A 24,391-nucleotide genomic window follows, 5' to 3' on the forward strand; every position below is an offset into this window, starting at 1 on the left:
TGGTGATAAGAACTGCAAAGATGAAACTGACCTAAATGACTCACATTTGCAGAGCTTCTGTTTAATGTAGGGAGAGAGAACTTTTCTTCAGAGAAGTTTTCAAATCTGGAAATAATGGAGGAAGAGAGAGCTTCTGTGGAGTATATGGAGAACTTCTGTGGATGAGAGTGAGTCGTACAGATGAAAAGAGAGGGAGAAATCCCGCTCAATGAAAATTAGGGCGAGTTAGAAAGTGAAAAATTGGTTTTATCGGACACGTGGAGTTAAGTTAATCTGTTCCCAGCACTTAAACTAATCGCACATGTGGAAGCTAGTGATACTTTTCACACTAAGTGGTTGGCACGCCGGGTGTAATCAGTAGTTGAAATTGGCAACATCTCTAAACAGTTGCAAATTCGCAACTGCGTAAGAGCTGTTGCAAATTTTAGTTGCTATTCTGGAAAAATGGTGTGGTGCATGTTTCTTATTTTGGTGTTCAATCCTTGCTGATATAGCAGTTATGAATTGTTATTTATTTTTATTTAATTTTATTTATAGAGAGACTGACGACTGAAACTAACATGGGTAACATGCACGCTTACAGACTTGCACTCTGTTAACACCACGCACTAAGCACCAACTAATACCATGCACGGTTGTAACAAAATTTAATTTCCAAGACGATATCTAAGGATAGCAAGTAGATTTTTAGCTCTTGGCATTGTGACGCCAAATTCTTTAGTCATATCCAAATCATCAGGAAACATACCATTTGGTAGTTCCCAATCAAAGCAGTGAACCAACTGAGCAACAATCAATCGAACCGCTAAGAGACCCAATTTAATTCCGGGGCAACCTCGCCTACCTGAACCGAATGGGAGTAGTTGGAAATCTTGTCCTCGCAGATCAATCTTGTTCTCAATGAATCTTTCTGGGTTAAATTTTTCAGGATCCACCCACGAATTCGGGTCACGTCCAATTTCCCAACTATTTATTATTATTCGAGAAGTTTTGGGTACGAAGAAATAGAGCTGCACAAGACCCGGTCCATTTTACCTGTACCGGCCCGGAACCGGAAAACCCGGACTCGTACCGAGCCGGAACCGGAGTAGACGGGACAGGTACCGGTTCTTAAAACTGAGAACCGGAGTAGGCCGGTACTGGTACTGGTTCTGGGGTGAGTCCCGGCCTGTCCCGGCCCATATGTCCCGGTTAATTGTAGTCGTAGATTTTTTTGGGAATCTTACATCCTGACCGTCCCTCTCCCTCCTAGGTATAGCACTATCTCTAATTTCTATCGACTTTCATTTCAGTTTTCTTTTTTTTTTCTTCTCTGAAGAGCAGCAGTCGTTCACTAGAATCACTATCATTCACCAGTCAGTGCAGTCACCACCATCATCGATTCGTTAAGGATACTTGCTCTTCTTCTTCTTCTTCTTCTTATTAGATTTGTAAGTTACTTGTAACTCTCATGGGATTTGAAATCGATTATAGAATAAACTAGGGTTTGAAACTTTGAATTGTGTGATATTGGGATTTAAAATCGATTTAAACTAGGAGTAACAATTGTTTTGTTACTATTAAGAATCTAAGATTGAATTAGGGTTTGATTTGAAATTGAATTAGGGTTTGATTTGAGATTGAATTAGGGTTTTTATTTTGTGTTGTGTTGGTTGAGTTAAATGGGTAGTTGTTGCATGTTGGTTGAATTAGGATCTGACTTGTTTTTCGTTTATGGTAAAAATTAGGGAAAGTATTACTCCTGGAACAGTTTTGATTATCTTAGCTGGAAGGTTCAAGGGTAAAAGGGTTGTATTCTTGAAGCAGCTCCCATCTGGATTGCTCTCGTTACTGGTGAGGCTTCTTCACCCATTTAAATTTATCTATAGGCAATTTTCTATTTTCAATTTCATACATACAGTTTCTAGATGTTGATTGGTTCATATTTTAAAACTGTATTGAATTATATTGCAGTTCAACCCTCAATTTTGATAGAGGTTTTGAACATTGTTTTTTAATTGCTTTCATTGAATATGAAATGCCTTTCTATTTAGTATGCAATTGTGTGTTGTACATAGAGCATTGTCACTGAAACTCTCCACAATAGACAACACTATGTTAGTCTTATTTCTCTCCATATATATAGGCACTTTAGGTTTGATTTTGTTGATGTTTGTATTGAGTAAATCCATGTGTTTCAGTTCATGAATCATGAATATATGAATGGAAAGTCAGATATGATGTTTTGATGTAGTTGTATGTGGAATTGTCGTAGTAAGAGCTAAGGTCACTAATGCTAAGGTCACTACTACTACTGATGATGTTCTGCAGCTTCTGCTCATGAATGAATTTGTGGTTAATTTTGTTAGTTCTGTTTACTTAACTTGCATTGCATCTTTGATTAATTTTGTTAGTCAGATATGATGTTTTGAAGTCTATAAGGCTAATATACTGCATATAATGTTCTTTACTTCTCTTGCAGGCCTTTGAGGTGCTAAATGGGGAAGCGCAAAGCACCAGATGATTCCAGTAATAGCATTGTTGTTAGTGTAAGACCAAAAGAAACTGTTCCTACACCAAGTTCAAATCAAACTCCAAATACAACTGAAGTTGGATCATCCTCTCAAGCTGCATCTAACACAGATGATGGAACTGAACCTACGCCAACAAGTACAACTGAAGTTGGTGACAGCAAAAAGAAGCATGGTAAAGTGAGATCTAAAGTTTGGTTGGAGATGACCAGGATAAGTGACGTTCAAGCTGAATGTCATCATTGCAAGGGATTGTATGTTGTTGACAATGACGTACGTGGAACTTCTGGATTACATAAGCATTTGAAGATATGCCTTAAAAATCCAAACAGGAAGGTATAGAAAGACAAGGGACAACAAACTCTGTTGATGCCACCCCCAAAACCAGGTGAAGATGGTAAACTTGTTGCTCATTCTTACAACTATGAAAAGTTAAGAAGGGATCTTGTTGAGTGGATAATCAGGAATGAAATAGCTTTTAGAGCAGTAGAAGGGTCAGGTTTTGTGGAAATGATGCAGGTGGCAGAGCCTAGATTCAAGGTTCCAGGGCGTATGACAATTTATAGGGATGTATTGAAGATGTATGTAGAAGAGAAGAATAGCCTAAAAACTTATTTCTTGACATCTAAGCAGAGGGTATCTTTGACAACGGACACATGGACATCACCAAATAATTATAACTATATTTGTGTAATCGTTCATTATGTTGATCAGAACTGGAAGCTACAAAAGAGAATACTCATGTTCTGCCAAGTTTAAGGTCATACTGGTAATGCAATCGGTGAGAAGTTGGTGGATTGTTTGAAGGATTGGGGTCTACAAGATGTATTCGGTGTCACTCTAGACAATGTCAGCGCAAACAAAGTGGCTATTGAGCATTTGAAGAATGTTGTCATACTGTTGCTTATCCAGTTAGTGTGCAATCTTTTGGTCTGTTTGCTAGAATTCAATCAAGGAAGAAACAACATTGGGACACCCCAAGTTGTGTTGAAGAGGCAAGAACAACTGAGATCGACAGGTATTTGACAGATGTGATTGAAGGTGGAATGCGTGAAATAGGTCAACCTGACCATTTTGACATATTGGCTTGGTGGCAGGCTAATGCAAGCAGGTATAAGATACTTTCATACATGGAAAGAGATATATTAGCCATGCCTGTGTCTTCAGTGGCCTCTGAATCAGGTTTTAGCACCGGGAAGCGCGTGCTGACTCCATGTAGAGCTTCTATGTCTACAAGGACAGTCGAAGCATTGCTCTGTACACAAAGCTTTCTTCAAAAGCCCATTGCTCTTGATCTTCTATGTGACTATATACCTGATGATGTTGTTGAAGATGAGGCAGGTAATATATTAGGTTTTATTCTATTTAATAGAACTTACTTTTCAAGTTTTCTTGTATTGCTTGCTTACTTTCTTGTTTTACTTTTTTGTTCCATGTTGCAGCCATATGGGATTCTCTGCTAAAAGAAGCTTGATGTAAACTCTGTGTCAGTGCATCCAGTGCCATTGTTCGAGAAGTCCCCCATCCTTTGCAAGGATTTCATTTCATTTCTTGTCGCAGACTTATGGAAATGTTGTTTTTAGTACTATGTTTTAATGTTGAACTATGAACTTAAAGTGTGATAGACTGATGCTGTGATGTTTTAAACCTTTGTTATTTTGAACTTTGTAATGTTGAACTTAGTCTTAGACTCTTAGGTTGTTACTTGTTACTTTACTGTCATACATATTATATATTATTACTGTGTGTTTCAAAATTCAGGTAAAAAACCGGTACCGGAGTGGAACCGGACCGGTCTTACCGGGACAGGTACAAGTCCAGGTACATGTACAAGTACATGTCCTCAAATTGAAGAACCGGTCAACTCCGTGTACAGGTACCGGTTCCAACAGAAAACCACACTGTACCGGCTCATGTGCAGCTCTACGAAGAAACCATTGACGATGGAATCTTCCATTGCTTCATGAGGAACTAGTAGTGGTACAACTGGATAGAAAGTATCATGCTTTCCTTAATAACCATATCTAAGTATTCCAAGTTTGGTAAGTCAGATTCATCCACAAGTCGGTCTAAACCGACGACTCTTTGTAACTCTTCTTGGAGTTTCTTCATCACCCTTGGATTTTTCAATAGTGCCGATATTATCCACTCAACCGCAGTTGATGAAGTATCCATTGATCCTACCAGCATGTCCTACAAATTATTTTACCAAAGATCAATATTTGAGTTCAAAACTCGTCAGCCCTTACTGAACGATCAAAAACAATTTATAACCCATACATGAGTAGGCCAAATTGGCATACTAGTAAAAAAGAAAATCACTTACCAATACAATGGCTTTGTTATTATAACGATCAATAGAAAAATCGGCTTCTTTATCTTGCATAAAATCCAACATAACAACGACAAAATCTTTGTGGTTATCCTTGTCGAATACCTTGGCATGTTGGTCGATAATCTTTTCCAACATTTCATCAAAAACTTTACTAACCTCCTTCATTCGTTTCTCTAGCCCTTGAACATCAAGCCAACCAATATAAGGAATATAGTCGGCAATATTAAAAAGTGCACCAAGTTTCAATCCTGTTGGATATTTTCAATAATATAGAAAATAAAATGGTTTTCGTTTTTGGTTTGCCACTACGATGGGAGCGTCCTGCGCCTAATAGATGCAATGTAATTTTAATTTTTTTTGGAGATGAAAAGGCATCTCCAAAGGGTGTGATGGTTCACAAAAGACACATCCATTCCCATTAGACACGATTGGTGTCTTTTGAAAATGAAGAGGCATCTCAAATAGGCATGAGTCCCCTATAAGTAGTGATGATTTGTTTCCATTCAAACATGAAAAAAAAATATCTAAATCTCTGATTTCTTTTCTCTCTAAGCATCATCAGAATCTAAATACTGTGTGTTCTTGGTCGGGTCAAGGGAAGTACAACTCTTGAATCCAATTACGTTGTTAGGGCTTCATTGTATCCTGCAAGCAATATTTCGCTGACCGGTTGTACTCGCCAATTATTTGGGAATGGTCGAAATAATTGCTGAAAAGAATCGCAAGCCCTTGAAGCTTGAGTAACAACATTCTTTTCATTCTTGTATTGTTTTCTTCATCCTCCGTTTCAACCAAAAATTCCAACAGTTTTCAGCAATTATCTTTCGTCTACGGAGGGTGTAAATTTAGATGTTTCAAGATGGTTGAATTGTGAGAATGTTTTCTGGCGGATCATGAATAGAAAACTCTGTTGTTTTAAGAAAGTTCATGGTCGTACTTTTCAGGGCGAAAGGGTTTTCTTTCGGATTATTGGGCTTCATGATACTATATCAGAAGTTGGGCTTTTAATTTAGGCTAGGCTACACTGTTTCCTTTCCGCAACGAAGAAAAGAGGAAGAAAACGAAACTGAAGAAACTACCAAGTGTGACTCCTCTCTGTCGATTGGGAGATTGTTTTGTGTTCCGGGTTTAAAGAAGGAATTCTTCGATAACGGAGGACGGAGTTTTGACTGATCTCGCAGTAAAAGAGACACTGAAATTAAACTAGAAGATGCATGAAAGGGAAATGTGGAGAATGTCGTTGTGGCTCTTCCAGGTGACGTCAACGATATATAAAGAGATTGAAAAGATTTCTAATCAAAGAGTTGGGATTGTTTGACAACGGCAAGAAAACGGTTATAGTACAACTTACTTTATAAAATGATATAGTAATAGTATGTACTGTTGATATCGAATCATCCCATTTTTGAGTTTGAAACCATGATTAAACTGGTTTGTAGACTATAGGTTTGGATATATGTTTAGGTCAGAAAATATTACTAGCGGTTGATTAGTTATTCAATTTTGAGAGGTTAAAACTAATTTGTTTTGGATGCTAGTATATATGTTTTTACATGGAAGGTTACTTGACCTTATTATCATAATAGTGGTCCGTGTGTTTTCAGTAAAGGCCAAATCCAAAAGCAAATTATAAGAGTTTCGTCTGTGTTCTTGGATTTGACGATTTCCTATTTTGGAATTATTTTGTGATCAATGGACGAATGGAGAAAATGATTTGATGCCATTATCGTCCAAGTAAACTGAACAGCTAGTATGAGATTAAGTCATTGGGATCAATTCATAGATCCATGATCTCATATGGGTGCATTCACCAAGATGTCAGGTTGTATTATTTTGCATATGCTCTTTTGAGTGGGATTTCATTAATCCACGCATCTTGGTAAGGCTTCTTTTATATAGGAATGGTTTACTGTAAAGTCACTTGCGAAGAACAGTTGCAGATCACATGAAGACTACTAGTATATGCATGCACTAGAAAATTCGTGTCACTGTAGATTTTCATAATCAGGAGACATAAGATATCCTCCCATTAGGACATCTATGTCATTTAATGTGAAGAAAATAATGCATAAGAAGTTTTTAAACGACAATGCGTGTCATGACATTTACTTGCGTACATGCATTTGAGAATTATCATGAAATGGGGGAGAATTTATATGAAACTGTCGTATAAATTTTTTTTAATAGTTGGTGGTTTATTTTATAACCAAAATCATCTATAATTGTTGTTGACATAACAAATTATATGATGAGTATAATTCTTGCAAAAAGAATTATAGGATCCGGATCTTGGAAATTGGAATTGTCTTAAATGACATCGAAAAGGAAAGTGGAATTCCGGGTGAATATGTAACATATTGGAAGATTGGGCGCGCGACCAAATGTCTGATGATGAGGTGTTACGATATTACCGATGTATAGATCTTGAACATTTGCATTGAATAGTGTTACATGTTAAATAGACATGGTCTATGTACTTGGGTATAAATTTGCAGATGATTGGGCATGAGTAGAGGAGTTACTCATCGTAATAATGTGTTTGTTGAAATAGCAAGCAAGTTGCCTACAAGTTTTATATGCCTCTAGTGTATGCAAGTCTTAAATGACTATTTTGTGAATTAACCGTAAATGTTAATTAGGATCACTAGAGAGGTTACAATTATTTTGTAAAATCAAATAGGAACATTTTTAATAATGTTTTCAGAATTGATTGCATGAGTAGATGCAATTAATGAGGAGGAATGGCTTAGAACCTAACTTGTAGAGATCCCAATTCTGGAAGAAGCCATCTCAAGCGGTCTTGATTAATTGTGAATCAGGTTATGATCTATAACGTCTCTAACAAAGACTTATAATGAAAAGTCAAGACATACAAGTCATGTACATTGAACGGTAAGTCAATTACTCAAGAAAGGAGTAATTGCATTTAGCCATTGAAACGGAGAAAAATTCGGCAGACTTATCATGAAGAGTCTCCCAAAGGAATTGTTTTCAATAAAATATACAGAAATGAAACTAAGTTCTGTGAAGGAAGTTCTATCACCCATAGCAGAAAACCAACCTATGTTTTGAAAAAGATAAACAAGGTTCAATCTGGTACCAACAAGTTATGGAAGTGATTATGGTGCACTAAGTAAAAACTTCTCATTTTTGTTTAGTGCAGTGATTCTGCAAGAAAAAAGGATGGATGAAAATCCTTAATAAGTCTAACTTTTATCACAAGGTGTCTCGCAGAAATACCTTCGAGACTTACCTATATGAGTATGGAAATCAGTCCGTTTCCTAAGAGAAAAAGACCGCTCAGTGACTCATCATTCAGGATAAGCACAGGGCCATTAATGTGCTGGCTACAGAACACATAAATCTATGAAATCAGTATGTGTGGAGATTCCGGTTTTATCACATGGGGTACTTGGTTCAAGACTGGTTTCACCACTGAACCCCAATAAGGCTTTGAATTTCTTACACTAAGTGAAGGTTCAAATCCAAAAGATACATATCATTTATGTATTGATTTCAACGATAAAGCTTATTTCCCAATTAAGCTTGAACTACGTTGGCTTGATCTCACTCGGGTACGTAGGCAGTCACTTGAGTGATGCAGCCACTTCGATTTTGTAAGTTTTACTTTGCTTTATTTTCAAGTTTTTTTAATTATTGAAAATAGGAGGAGATTGTTGGATATTTTCAATAATATAGAAAATAAAATGGTTTTCGTTTTTGGTTTGCCACTACGATGGGGAGCGTCCTGCGCCTAATAGATGCAATGTAATTTTATTTTTTATGGAGATGAAAAGGCATCTCCAAAGGGTGTGATGGTTCACAAAAGACACATCCATTCCCATTAGACACTATTGGTGTCTTTTGAGAATGAAGAGGCATCTCAAATAGGCATGAGTCCCCTATAAGTAGTGATGATTTGTTTCCGTTCAAACATGAAAAAAAAAATATATCTAAATCTCTGATTTCTTTTCTCTCTAAGCATCATCAGAATCTAAATACTGTGTGTTCTTGGTTGGGTCAAGGGAAGTACAACTCTTGAATCCAATTACGTTGTTAGGGCTTCATTGTATCCTGAAAGCAATATTTCGCTGACCGGTTGTACTCGCCAATTATTTGGGAATGGTCAAAATAATTGCTGAAAATAATCGCAAGGCCTTGAAGCTTGAGTAACAACATTCTTTTCATTCTTGTATTATTTTCTTCATCCTCCGTTTCAGCCAAAATTTCCGACAAATCCTTCATGAACCACATCTTGAAATCCTTTGTAATCACGATCACTTTTCAGAGACTTGTTCCCAAATACCATTAAACACGACATATCAGTACTGAGAGTTAGAACCTTGTTGCTAACATTTACAATTTCACGTGAAGTTGCAGCATGTGTTTTAGAGATGTCACCAATAATCCTAGTTCGGTACTTCTCATGGATCTAAATGACTCTACTTTTTTGCTACTAAGTAGTTTCAAAGTACATAAATTTTGCACATTACGCCAATATGGACCGTATTGGCAAAGGATAAGTTTTTTTGGTTATATGCAATATGTTTAGCCGTTGAACTAAAAGCAAGGGATATGCGGGTTGAGAGTCTCTTTCAAAATGAAAGAGTTGATCAAATTTGATCAAATTAGGTCCTATTATGGATAGAGGAAAACTCCCTTTCATCTCAAACTCAATCACCTCCTCTTTCGATCGAACGAGTGAGTGAAAGTCTTCCCTGTACGACTAACAATTTGCCGTGTGAAATATTATAGGAAAAGCGTCACTTAATTTGCCGTATAAAGTTGGGAGAGGAAAAAACGGCTTTTGGTTTGCCGTATTTGATTCATAGAAAATTTTAGAAAGTAAATCTCTTCCTGATATCACGAGATTCATTTTGCTCTATCCAATAACATCGTACCAGGTGTAAACTACAAGGTTAAACGCGTGAGTAACCTTAGATAGTGGGACCAAAATTCTTTAACTTTTTTTGTTTGACTTATGTTCTTTGCATTCTCAAACGGGCTCCATTTGTATGCCGTATAGACTACTGATACTCTATCGCGTGGTGGGATCTGTGCTCTTTCACCTCGACTATCTTTGGTTTTGAAAGGGATAGACTCTAAAACAGTCGGTCTCATAACCCTTGCCCTAAAGGGTCTACCAGCGGAAGTAAGATCATGAGTTTTAAGGAAAAGCTCGGCAGTTTGAGGGGTAGAAACAACAATGGTTGGAATGAAACCCAGACGTATGTAGAATATGGGACCATATTGGTTTGATTGACGATGAAGATCTCGATGAGGGAAGCTACCTACCATGAGAGGGTTACCTAAAACTGGAAGGCCTGTTGGACCAGGAGGTGAAGGATTTAGTTTGTGCTTGGACTTGGATTTGTATGTATGGATAATATATGCTAGTATAATGAGGAGCTGATGAAATGCATGTAAAAAATATGGAAGACAGATAAATGTGGGAATATTATAAATATCCTCCATTTTTATTGATCTTGTGCAAATACTTCCGAGGAGTAAAAGCTATTTTTTTTTGAGTCAACATGAGAAAGTTTCTACTTTTTGGAAGCAACTTGTATAAAGTTGCATCCATTTCTGGAAGCAACTTCTACTAGTTGCTTTCACTTTTCAAAAGATAGAGATATTTTTAAAAATTGAATAAGGATATATTTTAAGGGGCGAATTTTGAGAAATATTTGAAAGCAAATTATATGAGAGAGAGTGGGGAAACAAGAACAATTTGGTTGGTTTATTAAATACTGGGTGGTGGTATGCTAAAATGTGCTTAAATAGTTGGGACTGTTCACGTACCGCCGAATAGTTAGTCAAGTAGGGAGAAAAATTAAAGTCGGTTCAAACTTTAAAATGGTTACTAGTTATTAATTTGGGAACATTATTTCTAAGGTTTCTTGACCTAGCTTAATTGGGGGCCATGGTTTCTAATTGGGTCATGGAATTTTGTTTGGCCCCCAAATTTTTCAGGGGTGTAAAAATCGGAAGATGAATATACTATTTTACTCTTGGTTAATATTTTTTTTCAAGTAACGATCCTCATTAACGATCCTTCGCGGACATTAACGACAGTTTAGGGTCGTCATAAACATCATGATCAAAACAATAACGACTCTAAACTGTCATACACTAACGACTCTTTTTAGAGATTAACGACAGTCTATAACGACATTTCTAAAACATTAACGACTGTTTAAGTCGTCAAATGCGTAACCAAAACAGTAACGATCCTTCCAAAGGGTCATCAGGGAATTGATCATTTTTATGACGACCCAAAACTGTCGTACATTTCCTCCATTAATGAATCTTCGACAGTTTAGAGTCGTCACTTAAACAGCCTAAACATTAACGACTGTTGAGGGTCGTCAATGAAATTTTTTAATACCTTGACGATTTTTCATACTATCTGGGCAAAAAAAAAAAGTTAGGCTAAAAATTGCAGACAAAAAATCTGGAAAAAAAATTGAACTCTAATTAAGTAAGATTATCACTAATTAATTAAGATTATCACCAATTAATTAAATTTTAGCTCTAATCATTTAGGGGCATTTTAGCTATTTAAAAAATATTTTTATAAGGGGTGACCCAAATTAGATTCTGGTGACCTTTTTTTTCCTCTAGTGCATGGCCCCCAATTAAGCTAGGTTTCTTAACGATCAAACTTTAATAAGAAAAGTTAAAATTAAGAAAAACGTCACAGATGATGTTCACCAACTCATGTTTACCACGCAAAGTACCATTCCCTCCGTCCCACTAATAAGTGACCTAGTTACTTTTAGATTTTGTCCCACCATTAAGTGACCTATATCACTAAACAAGGAGATATTTCTAAAATTATCCTTTCAATTGATTATAAGAAATATAAGAAATATGCATAATTTGATAGTCATGTTTATATTCGTTAAGTAGGTGTTTTAAAATGTTTTTCAATGGTACGAAGTTTGCGAACATCCGCGGTGTAGTTTGAGAAATAAATCATTTCAAAATTTCACTATTTATTATTCATAAGAGTATAATTGTAAAAAGTGCTTAAAAATACATTTCCCCTTGCTTACCTTAAAAATTGTGCAAACTTGAACTAGGTCACTTAATGGTGGGACGGAGGGAGTAAAAGCTTTTGATAGTATTCATCATTAGTGAATCAGTATGCATAATATTTTGACCCTCATTAGACTTTTGTATGGTCACTATTACTTCATTTTGGACAAATGCAAATATATATATATTATTCGTAGTTGTCGGCGCCAGCTTCCCTAAGAGCATTTCCAACAGAAGGTGAATATTGTTTTTTTAAGTGACACATAGGATTTTAGACCCCCATTTGGCATAAATCCATCTCCAACAGTAGGGATCTACAAATTAGGAGGGACCAATTACTAAATATGAAGGTGTTCAAGAAAGTGTTATTTACACCTCCGGCTCCACCTCTACGTCATATTTTTCACTATATTTCTTAAAAATTTCTTTACTGTTGGAGATGGTTTTTAGATGTGAGGTCATATATTTACTCTATGTGTAGACCCCATAAATAAAAGGACTAAATTAAAAAGTCACATAGGATTTTTTACACCTTCTGTTGGAGATGCTCTAAGAGCTTCTCCAATGGTGTTGTATGTGTTTCCTAGGTGGAACAACAAACAAGACATCCTCATCCCAATGTTAACTTCAATTTAGGGTGAAAAAATAATTCATCTCCAATAGTGTTGGTTGTGACTTTTTTTTTAATTAAATGTAGATTTTAATTTTAGTAATTTTAAGATTTTATTATAACTAAAAATGGTTATTTAGTATATTGGAATTTATTTTAGTTAAGAAAAGCTTACTAGGATAGCTTGACATTGTCAAGGTGAATGTCTAAAACTTGACATTCACCTTGACAATGTCTAACAAAAATTAAGCCATGCCATCCTCACATTCATTTAAGAAATTGGGTTGGAGAAGAATTTTATGGAAAATGAATGTCTATTCTATGTGGACTTAGACATTTATCTTCACATACATTTCATTGGAGAAGCTCTAAGAGCAAAGTACCAGTGAGACCGTGTTATTTACCGTTGAAATAGTAATAATCCTCGTAAAGTGTGTATCTGGCAGCAAATCTCTTGGGTAAACGATCCTAAGAGGAGTGCTACACCTACCCATATTTGGGCAAATACTAGGTTTACCTAGCATTTTTGGATAACAAATTGGGAACTATGTAATCCGTTGATGTTACAAATTAATAACGCTCTTTGGCATGGTATCAGCAGGTTCAAATCTAGTTCAAGATAAAAATAATTAAAGATAATGCAAATGCAAGCTACATATGCAGCAAGTAGAAGCACAAAAGTTCATAACATGAGCTTTGGTAAAGCTAACATTATAGTTTCAAGTAGTTGTGTTCTTACACCAATATCAATGGTTTTATTACTCGAAAATCATAAACGGAACACAACACAGTCTAAACAACTAAAACATCAAATAGAGAACGCAAAGCAAAGTAAAAGGATAACTAGGAGGACGAAAGATAATTATTCTGGTTTAAATCAAGTTTAAGATAAAAATTATTTGTAGCGTGTTACTAAATTTTTACCAGGATAGTAGGAGTTGGTCAACGTTGACCTGGTCAAACTATTAGTAATCCTAGTAAAAATTTAGTAATAACGGCAAATTCCAGGTTACTACAATTTTACAAGAAAACTGAAGTCGGTCAACGTAGACTTAGTCAATATATTTGTAACTCTAGTAAAAATTTAGAAACGGTCTGACCTTGGTTACGAATTTTCATTTCGTAACGGCCTTGTTTCGGTTACGAAAGCCGTTACAACCCCAGATTAGTGACGGCAACATGTTCGTTACGAAAATTTGTTACATCCCTTTTCGTAACGGCTAATTTATGTTACAACCCCATTTAGTGACTGAAATAAAAGTTCACTAAACGCAAAATATGGAGTAGTGAAATGCAACTGAAAATTCACTCATTACTAAGTCAGTTGTCATACAAGAAGATCCTAGGATGATTAAAATTTATGTAGATCTATCATTTGATCACTTTACTAATGATATTGGCACCAGATCTATCCTAGGTGTTTTTTTTCTGTTGCATGATAACATGTTGGGGTCAAAGACACCTATGCAGCTTGAGTGATAGATGCTGAAGCAGGAGAGTGCATGGCAATGCTGAAAGCTTTAAAATGGATCACAAGTTTGAAGGTAGACGGCTTTCATCTAATAGCTGATGCAGAAGTAGTAGTTAATTTAGTTACCACTGACAACATTCATGTCAGATAGGAAAATAATAAGATCATCAGTGAGATCAAAACTATTTTAAGTTCTTTTAGTAACTGGAAAATTTATTTTGTTAGAAGGGATGGCAATCTCCTTACAGATGTCATTTCAAAAAAAGTTAGGTCACACAAACTATGTCTAGAGGAGTATAATGATTTCTCTCCTTGGATTGTAAGTTTAATGTCAAGGCACTCTGTGCCTGAACCTAATTAGAATGAATAAAATATTAATTTTATCCAAAAACGTGATGGCATTTTGAAGAATGTCAAACTCAGCTTCCTTATTTTGGTGCGTTAAACCCTTACTGATACAACATCAATGAATGATTATTTATCAGAGAGATCAACTCAGCTTCCATTAATGCCACAAACTAAGCATCAACCAACACCAAGCACTATTACAACAAAGGCCAACACATTAATATGGCCAATTTAATTGCGAAGATGATACCTTGGAATAGCAAGTAAATTCTTAGCTCTTGGCATTGTGAGGCCAAATTCTTCTGTCATATCTAGATCATCGGGGAAAATACCATTTGGAAGTTCCCAATCAAAACAATGAGCCAACTGAGCAACAATCAGTCGAACCGTTAAGAGACCCAACTGAATTCCAGGGCAACCTCGTCTGCCTGATCCGAATGGGAGGAGTTGGAAATCTTGCCCGCGAAGATCAATCATGTTCTCAATGAATCTTTCTGGGACAAATTTTTCAGCATCTGTCCATGAATCTGGGTCACGACCAATTGCCCAACTATTTATTATTATTCGAGAAGTTTGGGGTATGAAGAAATCATTGACGATGGAGTCTTCCATTGCTTCATGAGGAACTAGTAATGGTGCAACTGGATAGAGTCTCATGCTTTCCTTAATAACCATATATCTAAGTATTCCAAGTTTGGTAAGTCAGATTCATCCACAAGTCGGTCTAAACCGACGACTCTTTGTAACTCTTCTTGGAGTTTCTTCATCACCCTTGGATTCTCCAATAATGCCGATATTGTCCACTCAACCGCAGTTGATGAAGTATCCATTGATCCCACCAGCATGTCCTATAAATTATTTTACCAAAGATATGGATGAAAAGCATAAAATAATATGAACAACTCTTGAGTTAAAAACTCGTAAGCTCTCCTACAAATTATTTTACCAAAGATAGGGGTGAAAAGCATAAAATAATATGATCAAGTATTGAGTTCAAAACCCGTCCGCTGTCCTACAAATTATTTCACCAAGGATGTGAATGAAAAGCATAAAATAATATGAACAATTCTTGAGTTAAAAACTCGTCAGCTGTCCTACAAGTTATTTTACCAAAGATGTGGATGAAAAGCATAAAATAATACGATCAATTGTTGAGTTCAAAACTCGTCAGCACCTACTAAACGATCAAAAAAAGATTTATAACCTGTACATGAGTAGGCGAAATTGGCATAGTAGTAATAAAACAAATTACTTACCAATACAATCGCTTTGATACTGGAACGATCAATAGAAAAATCAGCTTTTTTATCTAGCATAAAAGCCAACATAACATCGACAAAATCTTTCTGGTTATCCTTATCGAATACCTTGACGTGTTCGTCGATAATCTTTTCCAACATTCCATCAAAAACCTTACTAACCGCTTTCATTCTTTTCTGGTAAGTAGTTTCAAAGTACATAATTTTGGCATTTTACGCCAATATGGACCGTATGTGGCCATGGTTAAGTTTTTTTGGTATGAAATATATTTAGCTGCTGAACTAAAGGGTCTACCAGCGAAAGTAAGATCATGAGTTTTAAGGAAAAGCTCGGCTGCTTGAGGGGTAGAAACAACAATGGTTGGGACGAAACCTAGACGCATGTAAAAAATGGAACCATATTGGGTTGATAGACGATGAAGATCTTGATGAGGGAAGTTACCTATCATGAGAAGGTTACCTAAAACTGGAAGGCCTTTTGGACCAGGAGGTAAGGGATTTAGTTTGTGCTTGGATTTGGATTTGTATGCATGGAAGATATAAGCTAGTAAAAGGAGAACAGCTGATGAAATCCATGTAAAAGTCATTGAAGACATTGATTGATAAATAGCAGACAGGCAAAGTATATTAGAGAGTAAGAGGAGAACGAGAACAATTTCGAGGAGCAAAAAACTGAAGTCTGTTGGTTTATTAAATACTGGGTATGCTACTAGAGGGGAGCTAAAATGTGCTTAAATGGTTGGGACTTGGGGTTCACGTACAGTGGAATAATTAGTCACTTCAAAGTTCAAACTTCAAAATGGAAATATATTATTATTACTAGTTACTAATTTCTCCGATTAGGTAGGTTTCTTAACGATCAAACTTTATTAAGAAATGTAAAAATTAAGAAAAACGTCATGGATGATGTTCATCAACTCATGTTTACCACGCAAAGTACTAAAGCCTTTGATAAGCATCACTAGTGAATCAGTGTGCATAATATTTGACCCGTTCGTTAGAATTTTGTACGGTCAATATTGTTTGATAGTTCATTTTGGACAATGCATATGGACCACTATCAAGGCATGAACTAGAAGCACAAAAGTTCATAACATGAGCTTTGGTAAAGCTAACATAATAATTTCAAGCAGTTGTGTTCTTACACCAATATCAATGGTTTTACTACTCCAAAATCATAAACGGAACACAGTCTAAACAACTAAAAACATTAAATAGAGAACGCAAAGCCAAGTAAAAGGATAACTAGGATGACTGACTGAAGATAATTATTCTGGTGCAAATGCAGACTTCAGGAACTCTTCATCCTCGTAGCAAAGCTGCAAGTTTTTGGACTTTAACAAGAAACTAATCGCTTCCTCTTCAAAGTCTAATAGCCAACCCAACTTGATCAGTTCACATAAACCAGAGATTTGATCTGCCTTCTCCCACAGAAGTCCCTCGGCAATAACTTCAGAAAAGTAGGTCGCATATGCAATACTTTCCTTATGCCCAGCTGAAGATCCATCTATCTTTTGGGTAAAGAGCTTCATGTTCTCTCTCTCCCAACGAATCATTCGGCTGACAACTTTTAAAATGCCACCACTAGACAGTTTTAGGCCGTAAGTTGCTGTTATCGGTTCTTCAGTCTCAAAGACCATGAGATCAAGAAGATAAGTAACCATCTGGCACCTCTTCTCAAAGTCAATTTCAAGAGCAGGATCTGCAAGAAAAGCAAGTATGATTCTAACAAGACCTTTCTTGATAAATGCACCTTTCGAAGTGATTTCCCTGAGCTCTGCAGTATCCAGGCATGAAGATCCTTCTTTGCTCACAGATTCAGAAATCGTCCGAGCACCAACACTAGCAAATATTTCATTCAGTTTACTCTTAGTCACACAAGGAAAACTTGGCTTAGGATACCAAACAAATAAAGGATCGGTAGAAGCCTTCTCTAAACAATCTCGCAGTTGCAAATCATCTGGAATTAACACCGCATCTTTGTCCAATAAAAGAATCTCAGCCGAGTCTTTACTGCTCACTGGCAACTTCAACAGCTTCTCAGAAAGAAGCTTCTGTATCTTCAAGTTCCAGTACTTAGCTATATAAAGCCAAAAAGCCCGGCACTCCACAGGTGTTAACTTTTGCCTAGTACTTTCCCATTTTTTCCAAAGCTCGCAATAATCATCAGCATTAGGATTTTGACGAACACCAAAATAAATGCAGAAATAATTGAGCAAGTCCTTCTCATAGTGCTTCTCTAAAACATTCAACTGCAAGCCAAATAAGTTGTCCTTGTCATAGAGAACACATTCTTCCGGGCAAACCCATCGTCCCATGTTGCTTCCATTTGGAATGAAGATCCGAATAGGCTCTTTAGTATCTCCTTTTTGAGGCTCCCAGTGGAAATGACACAAACATTTGTAGATCCGAGCAATGACGGTAAACTGAGAATGAGACTCTAAATGGCTGGCGACCAACGAACATCCGCGCTGAACGTCTGTTGTGACCCCTATGGCCTCGAGCTCTTTAGACTACAATGCAATTTTGGAACAATAAAACTCATCATCAATAAAAGGCCCATCCTCATGCTGCAACAATGATGACCATTTAGAATCAAACAGCAAGCAACTTCCCGGATCTGTATAACCCATACTAGTCTTCAACCATCTTCTATCTACACGTTTAAGGAACTCTTTTGGTAACTCCTTGTTCACCTTCAACAAAATCTTTATGCAATTCATAAGAGAAAGAACGCTCGGTGCAGCTATAACACTTGGATTAGAGGGAATATTGAGCCTAGCAACCACAAACTGCATCCCTGAACTGAATTCAGCAACCACTCCAATTGCCTTCAACTCCTCCCTGTATTCTAGAATCTCCCTGCCATAGCCTTTATCTCTGTCATCAATTAAAGGAAGTGAAACAATCGGAGAGAGAGTTTCCCAGTCTGAATTACACAATACAGAATGATTAGGGGATCTTCTGCCTAAACGAGTCTGCAACCATTTCTCTTCACGTAAGCACTTGTTGACTTCCATTGGTAAGGTTTTCTTAAGGTGCCTGTAACATGACAGAAAAGATAGCACATTCTCCTTGGTAATGGATGATGAAGATGCATGCTGCTTAAACTGACTAGCAAAAACTTCGGCTGCTTCATCAAAATCTACAACAACCCCAAGTCCTTTTAACTCGCCCTTATAAGAAACTATAGAAGGTCCGTAATGTTCTTCACTAATTGATGGAAATCCATGAAAAACCTTCAGAAGGCATCCCCATTCGGCATTATGAAGAAAACATTCACTTGGAGATTTTAAAGCACCAGGGTTTAACCATTTTCGATTTTTAAGCACGTTCACAAGTGTAGATGAGTTGGTATGGCGAACACATTCCAGTATCAAAAAGGTTGCTTCCACTGTAAGTGACGCAGGCATTCTGAAGAAGTCTGCGACAATCTGATAATTCTTCTTAAATCCTACCTTCACACCTAGCAACTCAAGCTCCTCCTTGAAGCCAGAAATATCCTCCCCATAATAATCATTATCGATTAGAGGAAGATTACTTATTTGTGCAGCAACTTTCCATTCTGAATCAAATAAGATGGACTCCACTGGAGACAAGTCACCTTTCCGTGTCCTTAACCAGCTGCCATCTTTGATGCTCTTGATGAAGTCATCCAGAGGTAAATACTTCTATCTCAAAAGCCTTATGAATCTAAGTATCGAAAACACATTGGACTTTTTTAAATTGGAGTTAGCTGCAACAGCCATGAGACGCTTACCCATAAATTTGCATGCTTCACCAAACTCGAACATCACGCCAATAGATTTCAGCTCTTCCTTGTACTGATTGATTCTAATACCATAAAACTGCTGGTCAACCAATGGAATATCAACCAGCTCAGACCCATTTTGCAGCAGGCTTCCCCCAGACGTGGCATTGGTAAGAAGGAATGACTGAGATGGAGGTCTGTAGCTCGTTGAGCCACCTAAACACGTCCTTAACCAACTTCCTTCTTTGATGCAGCTCAAAAAATTCCCTTCGACCAGATTTCTCCTATATCTGAGGTTTTGAATCCATTCTAATAGTAGAAAAGTGTTTTCTTTCGTCAAAGGAGAATAAGCAGCTGGAAAATGTTCATCAGGAGGACATATGTGGGGGATATCTGAAGCTCCAACATATTTTGTCAGAAATGCCATGAGTTGTTTCTCCTCTGTATGTGAACCAACAAAACGAGCAGGATGGGAGTATTCCTCGCTTAGTTCAACATAATCGCTTTGCCTCCACGGATTTGAACCGATCAATTTAACCCAGTTACTACCTATGGCAGGAACCAGTACCCCATTTCTTTGTGTAGAAACACAACCATACTTATCAACCAATGGCATCTTTTTGCATAATTTTTGAACTTCAGTTTCCTATAAATAGTTACGAGACAAAGATTGATATAAGAAATAAGCGCAGTTGATGACATGATTTTTACCAGCGCTCTTCAAGGAATCAAAGAGAAGATCTGCATACTCAAAGATACTCAAACCACTCAAACCAAAACTGAAAAGCCAATTCCTTACTGTCTCTCTCTTTGAAAATGACTGCAAAGCCTCTTGAGTAGATTCTGGCATAAAGTAACATTTTGGAGAACATCGGAATAGGTTGTTCCAGACAATAAGCCAAGAGGTATGACGAGATTCTTTTGACAGACAGAGTTTCCTACCCAGTGTTGTTGCTTCGGTTATGCTCCAGAAAGACGCAGATTCATATTCGTTAATGTATTTCAAGAGAGGTATGTTCTTCATGTTCGTATTAATAAAGAACCCCCAATATTCTGACAGAAAGTGAAGGATCTCTGTGTACAAATCATCTCGGACTCCGTTTACAAGATTGGAACTCAGAATGCATCTGGCATACCATTTACTATCCATTCCTTTCACTCCCAGAAACTCCAGTATGTCATCATACTTAGACTTGTCAAATGCTGAACTGAGAGCTTTTTTTCCATGGGAAGACAAATTATGCAAGTTCACGCCCTGCTTCTGTGCGTTCATCAAGATGGTCCAAAATGCAGGCAGAATTCTTCCTACTTCCCTAGGCTTGTAGAAAAACTTCTGTTCGGTGTTGGATTCTGAAGGAATAATATTCTCTTCCATCAGTTTCATTTTGATTGACTCCCTTAGGGTGTCTAACTTCGGGTACGAGGAAGGCTTTATAGGTATGAACTCAAACATACTCGAAAGAGTAGAAAGTGGAGCTGCTTCAGATGATTTGATAAGAGAAATGAAGGCGCTGGTAAAAGCTAAGGGCACACAGTCAAGAATCCCTTGGTTCCATTTGTTGTCCAGTAAAATAGTTTCCCTGGATGATGCTAAAACAAAATCAGCCTGGATGATAAAAGGAAAATTGGTGACCATCTCCGTAGGCAGAAATGCATAGATACCAGGAGAAGTCATTCCTCTATTCAGACGCTGCGAGTAAGGAAACGCCAGAGTAATAACCCATTCCTCAACCTCCGTTCTCCTTTCCACTTTGTATTCCTGCTTAACGGGAAATCTTTGCCTCCACATATAATAACTACACTCTCCTTCAGTTGAAGTAGTGTTCTCCTCAGCTGAGAGATGAAGAGTGTAGGACTCAGCACCAACATTCTTCCTAGAAACGAATTCGGTCTCGCTTGAGATTGAGACTTCACATAGTGTATTGAGCTTGGGATTCTTGTTAGCTTCCCTAACTGAAAGCCTTTTGATTTTAGAAAGAAATAACAGCACTTCAGGATGTATGCTAGAGAGTTGTTGCTTCACTGGATGAACTTTATCCGGCTTTAAAGGTAAAATGATGGTTGTGGTGGGAAGAGACTTAGCAGACCCGTAAGTTTTCTGTATTTCAGCAACAGTGGGATGCTCCACCCATTGAGGCACTATGTACCCTACTCCGCAGTCTGGACATGGTTGTTCACTGAACATTATCTGATATCCATTACTATAGATGTAAGGTTGTGCAGTGATCAGAAACACACTCTTAAAACCAATTCCTGCAACAGAAACATACGTCCGTTAAAGTAGAACCAAATTTTTTCAGGTAAATTATGTTATAGATTAGAAAGAAATTGTGAATTACGGTGCATTTTGTGGATGCCTCCCAGCTTAACCACAAGGCCTTATGGCTTATGGTGTAAGTCTGTTTCCTTGCTGATCATTTAATTTCAAATATATTTTGCGCGTAACTATTATGATTTTCAATCTTGACATGAAAAGATGAAATTGATAATATAAGCTGATAATGCACCATTAAAACAATCCATAGTAAAAATACCTTTCTCTCCGATGTAACCGCACTGCCTATGGCCCTTCTTAGTAGAATTCCCCACACTACAGATAGAATTGATATTTTTTGAGGAAAACCCCTTTTCATTGTTGAAAACCAAAAGAGTTGCAGGGGCACCAGTAGCTGTAATATCAGCAGTAGTCATTACAAACTCCAATGAAGGTTTAACTCCTTCTGGATACTCGTTATCTTCCGCATTCTGCCAAATGGAAATTCAGTCAATCAATCATCATTTGTAAAAACATCATATTCAAGGGATTGAAAACTATTAAGCTAAACTGAAGACAAGTACCTGAATGATCTCCATGAGGAAATGAACATCTTTAGCATAAAGTTCAGCAGAGAGATTCTTCACTGCTTGGTGAAGATCTTCAGTTACCGAGCAAAAAGAACTATCTTCAGTTAGATGATTTGTTTCTTTAGCTCCTATCGAAAACTTCACTCTCCTTATCTTTTCTATGTGTTCTTTGGGTGTCATCGCCATTATTATCCTCCAAAATTCACATGCAAGTAAACCACCAACTTAAACAAACTGAAACACAGCAAAACAAAGAGTTGGAATACTCAGAGAGAAAGATTAATATCTGAAGAATCTGCTTCACTGTGGAAAACTTCGAGACGAAGGTAGATTTTGATGCTGAACAAAGGGAACCCCTCTGCAGTTTATAATGCAGAGAAAAAGTGGAGCAAAATGCTTTTCGATTTTATTAAACATTATTGTACGGAAAAGGAAACGACTTAGGAGACTAAAGTAAAAGAGAGGGAGAGCCAATGATATGACGGTTAAGATTCCTTTGATAAAACACAACCTGGTGCAATTTATATATCCTACTCTTTAGTGATTTATAACCGTATACAACTATCATCTTTTTAATGTCTAACGGATGCGTGAAGACCTGCAACAGTGGGTCTGTTATTCAACCTACTTTAGACTTGAGAGAGTGTTTAATACTTTATGCTCCCTTAAAAATGAATCTGTGTACACTACTCTATAGTGCTTCCTGTGCACCAAAGTACTAAACCTAAATTCGTAGATCTTGATGAGTACAATTTAAACACTACATCTATGAATTACGAGCTCTTTTAAGGGTAAAACTTCGGAATACATAAATCTTAGGGTGGAGGAATCATTTTGGATACTGTGCAGTACTTGTTTTTTTTATTTATCACTGCGAAACAAAGAAAAAGTACCGAAAGAAGAGAGAGCAGTAGTCTAAGACCCATGGGTGGATAAAAAGGTGATGATGTATCATCATATAGAAGAGGATTTATCCACAAAGTATGTCATGAGGTTTCGTATTAAAAAAGTCATCTCCGATTCTAAGTGGAACGGGAAACTCAGTATGAGAGGGGTTGTCCAATTTTTCACTATGGGCTTAAACCTAAACTTTAAACATCGTTATCAGACCAATTCAAGGTCATCGGTAATGGTATCATTGACCTGAGTTTGTAACTCGTCAGCATTGTATTCTTTACCGATTAAAAAACTCCATATTGAGGGATTATCCAAACTTAAAGTCTTTCCACCAGTAATATTTTGTGGTATCATAAAATTGAGAATTTGGATCATTTACGATACAAGTCTTGACGCTCAATAATAAAAGCAACAATTGCCCCTCCCTGTAGAATATCACGATTCGATAATGATATGCATAACAATAACCACCAACTACCGATGCAAACATGGACACTCAGATTCTATGTGGAAAACTTGGAGACGAAGGTAGATGTTGACATCCAGTAATATAGTGGAGAGAAAAAGTTTGGAATAAATGAACATTTTTTAGTACGGAAAAGGAACCGACGTTGGAGATTTAAAGAAAAAGAGAGGGGGGCGAATGATATGACGGTTGATGCCCTTTGATAAAACACAACAAGGGGCAACTTATATTCATCTACTCTTTTGTGATTCATCACCGTACACAACTATCATCCTTTTAATATCCAATGGTTACATCTTTCGAATCTAGCTCAAGTAGATCGTCTATGTAATTTAGATGTGTGAACTGGATGATACTACACGAGTACATACACCGCATCCCCGAGAAAAATGATGCACAAGAATACCTCGATGAGCATTTGTTTTGATTATTGTTAGTCAGTCTCATTCCTTTTCTGGTCTTGTGATTACATACTTATCCATCTTGATTGGATATGTAACCGTTTTTACCTAGGCTTCATTCTTTTTGGCTAACTATTTCATTTTCCATTTACAGAAGTCAGTTCTTATAACTGAATTATTTGTTTTCTATTCCAATCTGTAATATTTCAATAGCCTGTAGTGACGATTCATTTGCTTTTTCCTTCTTTGTTCATGTTTGAACCGGTAACAATGAAACAACAAATGTTAGATGAATCTACCATTACTGAAAAAATCGATTGAATTGAAAACCACAATTTTAACACACGAGGGCAGAGCTACTTACTCAACAAATTGTCTTTAACACAATAGTCCTCGAGTACGACTCAAGAACGAGAGATGCTATACCACATCAGCAGAGACGTGTCTAAGATAGAACT

General features: G+C 36.9%; 1 protein-coding gene and 2 pseudogenes across 1 annotated transcript; all 3 read right to left on the minus strand.

The window, feature by feature from the left end:
• Positions 1 to 647: 647 nt before the first annotated feature.
• Positions 648 to 10,320, minus strand: LOC113359639 (annotated as a pseudogene).
• Positions 10,321 to 14,378: 4,058 nt separating this feature from the next.
• Positions 14,379 to 15,912, minus strand: LOC113361385 (annotated as a pseudogene).
• A 749-nt stretch (positions 15,913 to 16,661) lies between these two features.
• Positions 16,662 to 22,512, minus strand: LOC113356549. The gene is made up of 3 exons (XM_026599710.1): positions 22,164 to 22,512; positions 21,860 to 22,070; positions 16,662 to 21,578 (listed from the first exon to the last, which is right to left on the minus strand). Exons 1-3 carry the CDS (start codon positions 22,353 to 22,355, stop codon positions 19,972 to 19,974), a joined length of 2,010 nt encoding a protein of 669 aa, XP_026455495.1. The 5' UTR covers positions 22,356 to 22,512; the 3' UTR covers positions 16,662 to 19,971.
• Between the last annotated feature and the right edge of the window lie 1,879 nt (positions 22,513 to 24,391).

The sequence above is a fragment of the Papaver somniferum genome, chromosome 3 (genome assembly GCF_003573695.1).
Source record: "Papaver somniferum cultivar HN1 chromosome 3, ASM357369v1, whole genome shotgun sequence".
Lineage (NCBI taxonomy): Eukaryota > Viridiplantae > Streptophyta > Magnoliopsida > Ranunculales > Papaveraceae > Papaver > Papaver somniferum.

Excerpts from the sequence above, each read along its gene's own strand:
- LOC113356549 (XM_026599710.1), bottom strand. The coding sequence starts at position 22,355 with ATGGCGATGACACCCAAAGAACACATAGAAAAGATAAGGAGAGTGAAG. Across the intron at positions 22,071-22,163 it reads TCCTCATGGAGATCATTCAG|AATGCGGAAGATAACGAGTA; the intron begins GTACTTGTCTTC and ends TCCATTTGGCAG. Across the intron at positions 21,579-21,859 it reads CGGTTACATCGGAGAGAAAG|GAATTGGTTTTAAGAGTGTG; the intron begins GTATTTTTACTA and ends TTTCTGTTGCAG.